Genomic DNA, 12,295 nt, shown 5'->3' with positions numbered 1-12,295 from the left:
GCTATGCAATGCAATTTCTATACTGCTATGCTATACTAAACCAGTATAGTATCATTTCTATCTCTGTTATAGGCTATAATTTGCTAGGCAGAGCATGAGACTGTTCTGAAAATAGTACAACAATACAAACTGGTATGTATTAGGTTGAGCAGTAAACCCATTCCTGTACTTTCCCTTATCACGCAGCTGGTTGATTTTACTATGATGCTGATTTAACAGACCTTTTTTGAGGCGTGTTTAATAAACAGAGACAAACTACAATTAATATCAACTCTGTTGGTATTTGTCGGCTCTTGTGTGACGTAATGTTGTATTGAAGCTCACTCAAATAGATGTTAGACAAACAATAGGATAACCAAGTCCTGTCCTCCAGCTCTGGAGTGTTGAGTCTGGTGCTCTTTCTCATGGTCCCTTATGGTCTCTCTATTTGCTCCGTCTTTCTCGCTTTTTTGCTCACTCTGTTCCTCTGTTTTTCTCTGTCTCCCTCTTTGGGAGGAAGGGACCTTTCGGTCTTTATCTTTCCGTCTTTCTTTGTATTTGCGTCTCTCTCTCTTCTGCATGTGTTCCCTGGATGTCTCTTTCTGTCCTCCCACCTCTCCTTTAAATCATCCCACTCTCCTCTGCTTTGTATCTCCTTCTCCTTGTCCCTCCCTTTGCTCATGTATATCCTCCCCTCCCCACTCTCACCTTCCTCTTTCTTCCCCCGAGGCCCCCCTCATTTTACCTCCTCCCCCTCTCCTCCCCCCTCTCTCCCATCCCACCCTCTCTCCCAGCCACCCTCTATCCATCTCCCTCTCCCTCCCTGGCCCCCCCGCGGCCCCCCAGTCTGCCAGCGACGGGCCCCTGCCCCCCCAGCTCCGAGCAGGCAGATGGTGCCTGGTTCACCGAGCGCTGGCACGTGATGGGGAAATGTGTCGCAGCAAAGATGTCCTTTTTAATTAAAAGATTTAGATCTGTGCTGAATACGGCAAAGAGCAGGCGGCGGCTCCCCGTCTGAGCCACCGCCGTATTAAAGGCTATTAATAAAGTCCTGTGATCTCCCCAAACCTGTTGGCCAGGGCTCCGTGAAACACCTGGACTCATGTGGGTACTGACACCGCTGGTCAAGGAACAGGCCGGAGGTGATCTTTGAAGTTAATATTCAACCCTATTAAATTAGAAAATATGTCTATCCCGCCCCGGGAAAAAAATCGAAGGAATACATGCAACGACATTTTCCCTTTCATTTAGATTATTTCTACGTTCTTTTTTATTTAATGCTACATAAGAAAATGTGAGATAGATAATTAATTTTGGTTTTAATCTCAACCAGCTCTGATGTGGAAAGGAATTCTCCTTGCAGAAGTCACATTCCCATTGTTGACTATACTTTTATGCATCATGACGTCGATGGTACAGCTCAACGATGCGCATTCTACTAGCACTAGATATTAAGTTGGATCATAACTTTGACTCCAGCTAGACACTGCGGTCTGCTCCACAGTTTGATCTGGGACGCCATTGAGACAGCCCAGATAGCCCAGACAGATGGCTAGCTCCAACCTGCATGTAGCTAGCGTCATAGCCACCAGAGAAGAAGAAGAAAAAGTGAGTGAACACCCAGGCACTCTGTCCATCACAGTCCGCCATCTCGGCTTTTAACGTGTTCTCTCCTGTCTTGGTGAGGTGAAAGAGGCGGTTGCCGCGGTGATTAACATGGCACATGTCAGGCTGAATCAGCAGAGCGCCACATGCCTTTGAGTTGACAGCTGGGGGGGGGAGGGTCCCAGGGGTTCTGGATGCTACCCCAGATAAGTCTGTGTGTGTGTGTGTGTGTGTGTGTGTGTGTGTGTGTGTGTGTGTGTGTGTGTGTGTGTGTGTGTGTGTGTGTGTGTGTGTGTGTGTGTGTGTGTGTGTGTGTACACACACACACACACACACACACACACACACACACACACACACACACACACACACACACACACACACACACACACACACACAGGGGCAGGCATGTGGTGTGTGGTAACCTATAGATATTTGGTTGTGCATTTATGGATGAAACTAGTTGTCATGTACGGTACATCTTGATACTTACAGGCTCTCTCAGAGTTTATAACCACAAGCTGGCGCACGATGTGCAGATATTCCCAGGGACGCTGATATTACGGGCAGATGTTGAAAAGATGTGTGAGGAAGCAGACGACGAAAGTGAAAGAAGCTGACAGCATCCATCTTGGGGCCGGCATGTGTTGCGTCTTGCACTCCGGTTCGCCTCGGGAAATCTCCCGAGACGGGGTTCAGAAGTTTGTGTTGAATGCCATGGAAAGGATATTATTTTGGCACTGATTCTGTTTTTAACTCCTGAATCACCATTAAGATGTTTTTTTATCTTTGCAAAACCAGACGAGACAAGATTGTCAGGTCGTGTGCAGCTAAAAGTAAACGACTAAATGAGTAAAAAACAAGCCAGAACAAAACCAATAAAAATGAAGAATAAATAAAAGAAGTCTCTAGTGTCCCACAGCTGAATCATTCTCCTTCTGTTTCTCCTCTCCATCGCCACTTCTCGTGACAACAGCTCTGCTAACAAAGCATCCTTTTATTTGTTTAGCTTCTTTCACATTGCTATGTTTTTTTCAGTTTTGTGTTTCATTCAGGGATGTGTCTCGGTGCGAGTGTGTGTGTGCGTGTGCGCGTGTGTGTGTGTGTGTGTGTGTGTGTGTGTGTGTGCGTGCGTGTGTGTGCGTGTGTGTGTGTGTGTGCGTGCGTGCGTGCGTGCGTGCCTGCGTGCGTGCGTGCGTGCGTGTGTGCGTGTGTGTGTGTGTGCGTGCGTGTGCGTGCGTGTGTGTGTGTGTGGGGGGGTTATCTCTACGCCAGATGGTCGTCTAACATGCACCACCATGGCTCACTCATCGCACCATTTATACTAATGGAGGCAGGAATTGAGTGGGGAGGCTGGGGCCGCTGCGCACTCTCACACTCTCCTCCAATCGTCACGCGGCAGCAGCGCATCCTGTCTCTCTAATTATGACGGAGCCGCGGAGAGGCAACTTTTTGGCTGCCTTCTCCGGGTCCCAGCGGCGACGCTCGTGTTTGGCCTTGTGGCTCGCGCGGCGTCACTATCCTTCATGGCTTCATTACTTGGTGGCACAAAGCAATTTCCACGGCCGCGCTCCTTTGCTGTCGCCGCCCCCAACGGGGAGCCCCCCGGGCCCCGGCCATCGCCACCGTATGTTGGCTGCCAGTGCCGGAGAAAGACGGGCTGATTGTTTTGTAAGCCCCTGTACAGTTAGGACAACTCTTTGTGCTGCCATCACTTCTGTTGTCTAGCGATTGCTCTCCGGAGGACCGCTGTTGATCTACTTGTTTTAGCTTTATTTACCCAGCGTGGAGTGTGTTGTTTTTAACATGATAAGTACTCTGTTATCTAATGCACACAGTGTTTCACGACCTGAGGCGGGACCCTCATTTATACACAGTGATGAATGAATATCACAGAAGATTGCTCTTTTATGGGTGAATTGTTCATTTTGGTTTCATACATTTAACCATTACATGCTATCGAGCAGTGTCCTTACATATGTTGCAGTGAACTTCTCACACTGGTTAGTACCTTAACATGCTAAAGAACATGTATCTACCCCAGGGCAAAACTGTGGGTGTTTGATTTGGTGACTCTATAAAGGTCCCTGCATTCATGTTCTAAAAGGCTAATCATTTGGTGTATTTTGATTATTATCACACTGTACAGTGACACACCCACACACACGTACACAGATCAAGAGGAAGAGTAAACCCACCAATACACACAGCATGGTGTCATAACAGGCCTAAAACGTCTGGTAAGTAGATTAGTGTTAATCTCTCCCTGATGTGTCGTCCCTCTCTCTCAGCGCTGCTCTCACCCAGCTCAGCATCCCTGCAGCCCCTTCCCTGTAACTAACGACCAGTTCACCAGATTACCAGATTATACCCCAGCTAGGCCCCTACTGCTGCCAACCACAACTCCCACCATACATAATCCCACTAAATGACATCCTTTTCTTTTTTCATTTGATGTTTTTTGTAATCCGTCATCAGTTGTACGGTTGACTGTTCATTGGTCATTTAGCGGCAGCTCCCAGTGAATCCAGAGACATGAAGGAGCAGCTAGGGGCTAGGGTATGTTGTTCTAGGACGCCAACAGCAAAGTCTGAGAGACAGAAGCCAGGACCATTTGGCTGGGAGTCAAACACCCGGACCACTAAACAATCCTACCCCTTATTATCGTCAAATAGTTTAAAGAAGACAAACTACTCTGACATTCCTGATGTTCTTCATCACGAGTTTAAAGAAAATGTGATGATATGCAAATATAAACCAGAGATGCCTAGGGGTAGTGCTTGACTGTGTCGCAGGTAGAGTTAGTGTTATTGAGGTGTTTGTTCCATATTGTTTGTAACATATTGTTTGTAACATATTGTTTGTACCATACTGTTTGGACCATATTGTTTGTGTTTTAATTCCTCTCATTATCACATGATCCAAATATATATATTTTTCTCTAAATAGCTTGAGGCACTGAATAGTAAAGACTAGTCTGTAAAATAAATTAAGTAGCACATTCTTAAATTCTGCTATCTAGCTATCCGTCTGTCTGTCATTATCTGTCTCTATGTTTGTTTGTCTATATACGTCTGTCTTAATACTGTCTGTTGCCGCGTGTTTCATTTGATAAAAACATTTCACAGTTAATCTACCAGGATTCTTCTTATTATGTATCCATCTTTTTTGTATATTTCGAATGTTGTCTGTAAACTGGCGTGCAATTACCCCTGATTCAACCCACCAGACCCATGTCAGCCTGGTGAAACGGGATTCCGTTTCCGCGAGGCGTGCGTAGCTGTTTAGTGTTTTTGTGTTTTTTACACGTTGTGTGTCATCGCGTCAAAAAGTCACTGCTTAGCATATGGCGCTGGATTGCGTGTCAGACATGGCGTCTTGGTAATTCAAAGGGCTTGCTGAAACATCCTAGACAAGTGGGAACCAGTTCCATCGGCCCGGCATGCAGCGCGTAGCGCGCGGCACCACAGCAGCTCCGGCGGGCCCGGCCCAGCAGGCACGGTGGCTCTGGCTGGCAGCTTGCAAATGTCAATGACGCCTTGTATGATCGCTGTGTCCCTGTTGTCTGCAGAAACCACCAGAAGGGCCTTTCATCTACACACACACACACACACACACACACACACATACACACACACACACAGACACAAACACATGCACACAGACACATACCCAAACACGCACGCACACACACACAGACACACACACACACACACACACACACACACACACACACACACACACACACACACACACATGTTTAAACACATACACACAGTCACACAAACACATGCTTAAATACACATGACCACACACACATGCCTAAACACACACACACACACACACACACACACACACACACACACACACACACACACACACACACACACACACACACACACACACACACACACACACACACATAAATGCTTAAACACACAGAAACACACACACACACACACACACACACACACACACACAGCTTAAACACTCACACACAAATGCTTAAACACACAAACACACACAGAACACACATGTTTAAACACATACACACAGTCACACAAACACATGCTTAAATACACATGACCACACACACATGCCTAAACACACACACACACACACACACACACACACACACACACACACACACACACACACACACACACACATAAATGCTTAAACACACAGACACGCACAGACACACACACACACACACACACACATAAAAACACACACCTATCACACAGACACACACATGCTTATACGCACACAGATACATCCACACATGCTTCAATACACAAACACTCCCACGCGCAAAACACACACACACCAAGCACCAAACACAAAAAGACAAGGCTGTCTGTCGATCTATCTCCATCCATCACAAATAACCACACACACACACACACACACACACACACACACACACACACACACACACACACACACACACACACACACACACACACACACATACAAATTGAGATAAACATACAAAAGCATGCATAGAGCGAAACACACACAGGCCAGGTCACATACAAAAACACATTTAGACCATGCACAAACACCAACAAAGACAGGCTGGGGACTAAGTGGCCGGATCTGAATTGATGCGGAACTATGCGTCTGACAAACAAATGACCCGCTTCAGGCATCAGTCAGCACTGGGTGCTCAGAGGGGGGATGAGAGGCCTGTCACTTGTACTCAGTGCACTACAGTGACGCTGCACAACACCGCCCGCCACAGCCCGCCACAGCCCGCCATGTCTGCCTTGATCCCCACCAGCACGCGTCCACATCCCTCCGCCGCAGCCTCCCCCGACCGCAGCTTTAATCAGGCATGCAGACGTAGAATCTTAGCATGCTCGGCTGTGTCCTCCGTCGACACGTTAGACACGCAGTGACGAGTCCCGTGACGCAGGCATGTTCCCCTGTGTTAACGTGATGGAATCTCCGTAACCACAGCTTGTCAACCCTGAGACTCTCCATCATTGTGATGTTTAGTATGGTATGTTGGTAAAACCTCAGGGAAACTGCTTTGAAAAAGTTTACCTCCTTCAAAGGACTTTTTTTTTTGTCCTTCAAGTTGTTCCTGAAAACTGCAGTAGTATCGCCTCTCCATTGCTTACATTCTCTCCATTTATCTGTTAACCTGGTTCAAATAATGTACTTAGTCACTGGCATCAGAAGCTTTGCAAAGTATAAACTTAAGTCTCGTGTTAACATAGTTTGATTAAGTTATTGTTATATGCATATAATCTCTATCTGTCTATTCATCCATATATCTCGGCTATATAGCTTGTGCCCTATCTATTGAACACTCTATACAAGGTAATTACCTCAATTTAAGTGGTTTTCAATAAGAAGTCGCTTATCTATTGGCTACCTATTGGAGGCTTTGCTTGTGCTGTACAGCGTTAGCTGTCGTGTGTCGCGTGTTATCTGTCTCTACAGTGGAGAGATCAGACCGGCCATCTGGTAAAACATCACAGCATTGCAACATCACCTCTCTTCAGCCTGACCTGGGAGAGGACGTGTGCGAAGCGTTCTGTGTGATTGGATCCTAGAATGTTTGATGTTCCAGTCTGCGATCCAGTCTGCAGTCAAAACAAATCAGTATGAATCACAAGAATTCAGTTCATTGATGAATCCCATTTAAAACACAACAAGGGTTGACCAAATTGCTGAAAGCTTGGTTTAAATTAAAACAGCAATTTGCACAGCATGAAATATGACTGACAGACAAGGGTGAAACACAGTGAAAAGTAGGGTGCTTGGCAGTCAGAGACCAATGAAGAAGTGAATTATCCCATTAGCCCACTCTGTGAGGGCTGTGTGAACAAATTGCAGCTGTGCTTTTCACTCAGCGCTTACCTCACCGACAGTTATCTATAAATAATACAAAAATAATCTACTCACCTCTCTAACCTTGTGTCCTGAATTCTAGACCTAATCTGTACTTTGTCCAGTTGTTGCTATGTTTTTTGATGCTATGAAGTTTTGATATATTTGTTTTATTGGTATTACTAGGAAGTCGCTTTGGATAAGAGCATCTGCTAAGATAAAGATCATAAAATACCTTATTAACCACAGACGGGAAATGTGGACACATTCAAGTTTTTCTGTTTTATGTACTTACTCAAATGCATTCAAATTCTCTTTTATTTGGAGCTGTTCAATCGTAATAGCAACAATTTTCCCTCCGGGATCAATAAATAATTATTAAAAAATCCTTCTTGTTCCTCTCCAGGTGAACGTGCCTCCGGCGTGCACCAGAGCGCTGACTAAGATGCTGTTCTGTCCGTACTGCAGCGGGGTGCCGGGGCTGCGGGCCTGCAACAACTACTGTCTCAACGTGATGCGCGGCTGCCTGGCCAACCAGGCCGACCTGGACACAGAGTGGAACCTCTTCCTGGGTAAGACCTAACCCTCGACCCGACCCCACCACCCAACCGTTGCTTCTCTGCATGGGCCACGCACTGTAGGGGTGGTGGTTGAAAGTGTGAAAGTGTGAATGCATAGCCTGGTCCTCCTACCAGACTCTTGTACTTCATTTCATTTGCACAGAGAGTGTGCCCTCTCTCCATTGACAGACGTTAACTCACTTGAAGGCGGGTGTCTGTTGGAGTTTAATGCTATTGGATCTGCCCTGGGCCACTCTGCATCTGCCATAACCAATCGCTAACTTTTGACTACAGCTCAAACTAGCGCACGGCCTCAACGTCGTTGTTCTCAGCCACCCCCTCTGTCCGCTGATTGGCCCTGCAAAATCTTTCCTGAGAAAGCCCGCGTATATAGCGCAAACCTAGACGTAGTACTGAAGGGAATGAAAATTGAGCGGAAGTACACAGGCGGGCCAGGCTAGCATACGTATGTGAGTAATTCTATGTGTATGTGTATGTATTTGTCATATATATGATCCGTGTATGTTAAATCACTCCAATGCAGTTTGACTATCTGTGTGAATGTGTGTGTGTTTGTGTGTATTTTTCTCTCTGTGTTTTTTTGTGTACCTTTTTGTGTGTTTGTGTGTGTGTGTGTTTGTGTTTGTGTGTGCATGTGTGTGTGTGTGTGTGTGTGTGTGTGTGTGTGTGTGTGTGTGTGTGTGTGTGTGTGTGTGTGTGTGTGTGTGTTAGTGTGTGTGTGCATGTGTGTGTGTATTTGTGTGTGTGTTTGTGTTTGTGTGTGAATGTGAATGTGCATATATCTGGTGCATGTGTGGCTGTTAAACTGTCCGCTGCAGTAGGTCTAAATGTGTGTATCTGTGTGTTTGTGCGTGTGCATGTTAATCTCTGCAGCAGTGTGTCTAACAGGCGTGTGGTTCTAGTGGAGACAGGGCGGTTGGTTTGTTGGTTTCCTCTCTTCGAGGGACTTAGGCAGACAAAAACTAAAATGTTATTCATACACGCTCACTTTCATTTCTTCTGTGTGAAGCGTTTGCGTCTCGCTGGGTTGAGCAGTGTGCGCGCCTGTCTGGGCTGCTGGGCTTGATAAAGAAGCAGATGTGAAGCTAACACGCTTTCTATAGTGTTCCCTGCTGGGTGGGGGACTAATACAGAATGAGAGAGGACCACTGAGGGGTTCTACTGTTGGAAGAAGAGGCGTTTATCCTCTAGGACTAAAGCATCGCTGTCTGGGCATTACTCGCAACCTTTACATCTATGGATGATACATAAAAATAGATAGCCTGGCACGTGACGAATCTAACCTTTAATTTGCTCTGGCATATCAGCTGGTGTGTCTGATTCTATACTTAATATGTATGGCTATATGAATGCATGTATGTGTGGGTGTATGCATGTATATGTCTGGGTATATGTGTGGCTATGCGTATGCATGTAGCTGTCTGGGTTTATGGCCAACTCTGTGTACCTTCTGTACGTCTGAATGTGCTGATCTTCTGTCGTGTCTTGGCAGAGCCATTGCCGTTGCCATTGCCAGTGCGAGCAGCCTTGGTGTGGAGCTCCATCAGGGAGTTTAAACCCTCCTAGCCACAGGGCGCAGCGCTGCTTGCTCTGAGACATCACCGCTCGCCGGCCACACGCTCAAAGGCTTGCATCCGGTTAAGTTTGTGTGTGCAAACTCCATCGCCCCGATAGGACGTTGTCGCCGACAGTAACAGGGAAAAGTGTCGGGAGAAAGGAGGAGTTTAGTCTGCTCAAGTTTCCCATCAGACTTTGGGTTTGTTTTGGCGGGAGCAGCGTCCCCACAGCGTTTCCATTCATGTTTAAATAACAAAAAGCCCCCATCCCTCTGAGAGTCTAATCCATCTACTGCGAAAGACAAACATTTGAGTGTGTGTCGCCATCGACGTCTACTCATATATCCAACCGATAAAAACGAAACTAAAAGAAGAATAAAACTGTAGAAAAAAACATATGTATTGATTTAGCTTTTGGAGCAAACTAAATGCTGGCATGCTGACCGACAGAGCGAGTCTCTTCTATGGAGACGTATAGATCCACCGCCTCGACGCCTGGGGTCCAAAGGGCTGCTTTGTTGGGCTCAGTAGGACGAACCCTGCATCCTTAAGAACACTAAATGGCAATGGCTTTCAGCCCCTCCCCACGCTCCAACCACCATATCAATAACATCGATCAGCCCAGACAAAGCACAATACTGAATTTAGACTTAATATACTCAACTTTTCTTATCCATAGAGGGTGATATGAATGATTAAGACAGTTTTCTTGGATTCTTAATTCAGAATTATTCTTTGTTATTGCACTTTAGTAACCAGTCCAAAACTGGCTGCTCATAAAATGTCGGATCGTTCGTTAGTCAGTTGGACTTTGGATTTTCTCCAGTAGGCTGCCAGGTGAATGTGTTATCATTATATGGTAAATGGACTGCATTTATATAGCACTTTTCTGAGCAGTGGCCAATAAAAGCGCTTCACAATTATTGCCTCACATTCACCCATTCATTGACAAATAATTCACACACTGACAGTGGTGTCAGCCATGCAACAGGCAGCTCATCGGGAGCAGTTGGTGTCTTCCTCAGGGACACCTCGACGTTCAGCTGGGAGGAGCCGTTGATCAAGACAGGGTCCCTGGCAGTGGCTCACTGCCACGCTCTCATTACGCAATGACCAACACACCTACCTAGCCTGGAACCCACACCTGTGAACACCTGTAATTATGCGGAAAATCAGCTCATTATTGAAAATGACTCAAAGTGCTCACTACTATTGAGTTGAGAGCTTTAGTGGCTGAATGGGTCTAATAATTAGCTAATTACTTTCATATACAATGGGGTATATCTGATATAAAGATTTTTTTTTATTTTTTAAGTAAACACACAGAAAAGTCCATTAATGCGTTAGCTGCATTGACTGATAACCTAGTAAACTGTCTCCTCAACTTCCGCAGAGTGTGTGAGTTTGTGTTTGTGTGTGTGTGTGTGTGTGTGTGTGTGTGTGTGTGTGTGTGTGTGTGTGTGTGTGTGTGTGTGTGTGTGTGTGTGTGTGTGTGTGTGTGTGTGTGTGTGTGTGTTTGTTGGTGTGTAGACTTCCTGGTCTGGTTCGGTTATGACACTTTATCATCAGTCTTGTGCATCCATGGTGAATTAATTAATCTCCGTTTGAGACAAACACCTTGTCAAAATAGCTTGGGGAGAGACTGAGAATGAGAACGATAAATAGAGAATGATAGCGAAGAGGATGGAGGGTGAGCAATTGCGGTGAGAGAGAGAATGAGTGAGAGAGATGGTCAGGAGAGAGGAAGTGAGCAACAGGGAGTGAAAAAGCTATCAAGAGTGAGAAAAGGTGAGAGAGTGATAGACGGTGAGCAAGTGAGAGAGCAGAGGATGATGGAGAGAAAGAGGGAGGGATACCGGGTGAGAGAGCGATAGATGGAAGAGGATGATAAAGAGAGGAATTGAGGGAAAGAGTTTTGAAGAGAGAGGGAATAATAGAGAGATAGTGAGGGATAGAGGGCGAGAGCGAGATAGAGGAAAGCGAGGGAGGGAGAAAGAGGGTGAGAGAACAATAGGTGGGGGAAAGAGAATGAAGGAAAGGGAGTAGGAGCCAGAGAAAATTAGAGAGAGGCAGAGAGATCGTAGCTAATGGAGAGAATAAAGTGAAGAACACGAGTATTTGTTATTCCAGGTCTTTCTGTCCTACTCCCTCAGTACCGCCTCCCTCCGTCATCTCCCACTCTGACAACCCAGGACACACACACACACCTCGCTGGAATAATAACTGCTCGTATTCAAATTCAGCTCTACAACACACACACCAACCAGCCCGCACCGTGCTTTAGATAGACGCTTCCATTCCGTATATTCGGTGGTCATTAATCGTAATCATTTTTCGGATGATTAATCCCCTTGGACTGTTGCACTACTAGTAAGTAGGCAAATTGTATTGATATAGCACAATTTTAAACAATGAGTTACAAAGAAAACAAACAAGAAACTTGGTACAGCAACACCCACCAGAGGACATTATACCCTGGTTTGATGTTGCTGTCAGTTGGCGTTTCTTTGGGCAGTGTAAAGCACCTTAACAGAAAAACAGCATTGCAGTGCAGTGCATACAAACAAAGGCATTAAACAGTAAGAAAAACACTGGGGTATGTGTATAATCAAAGTAATGTACTTTATCAACAAGTTTGTACACATGTGCTTTATCATCACGTATGTCTTTATGTTTTTATTGTGCTGTCTTTAAGTTTTCCTTGTAATAAGTGTGTGTTCCCAGAAACCC

General features: G+C 45.7%; 1 protein-coding gene across 2 annotated transcripts in view; it reads left to right on the top strand.

The window, feature by feature from the left end:
- Positions 1-12,295, top strand: part of gpc6a (glypican 6a) — a 109,479-nt gene that overhangs the window by 66,523 nt on the left and 30,661 nt on the right. For both annotated transcript variants that reach the window (XM_056608103.1, XM_056608104.1), the window contains exon 4: positions 7,835-8,000. In XM_056608103.1, the coding sequence (XP_056464078.1) occupies positions 7,835-8,000 (166 nt within the window). The remainder of the gene's footprint in view (positions 1-7,834; positions 8,001-12,295) is intronic.

This window comes from Gadus chalcogrammus, chromosome 14 (genome assembly GCF_026213295.1).
Source record: "Gadus chalcogrammus isolate NIFS_2021 chromosome 14, NIFS_Gcha_1.0, whole genome shotgun sequence".
NCBI classification, from domain to species: domain Eukaryota; kingdom Metazoa; phylum Chordata; class Actinopteri; order Gadiformes; family Gadidae; genus Gadus; species Gadus chalcogrammus.
This window is presented reverse-complemented; position numbering and strand designations above follow the sequence as displayed.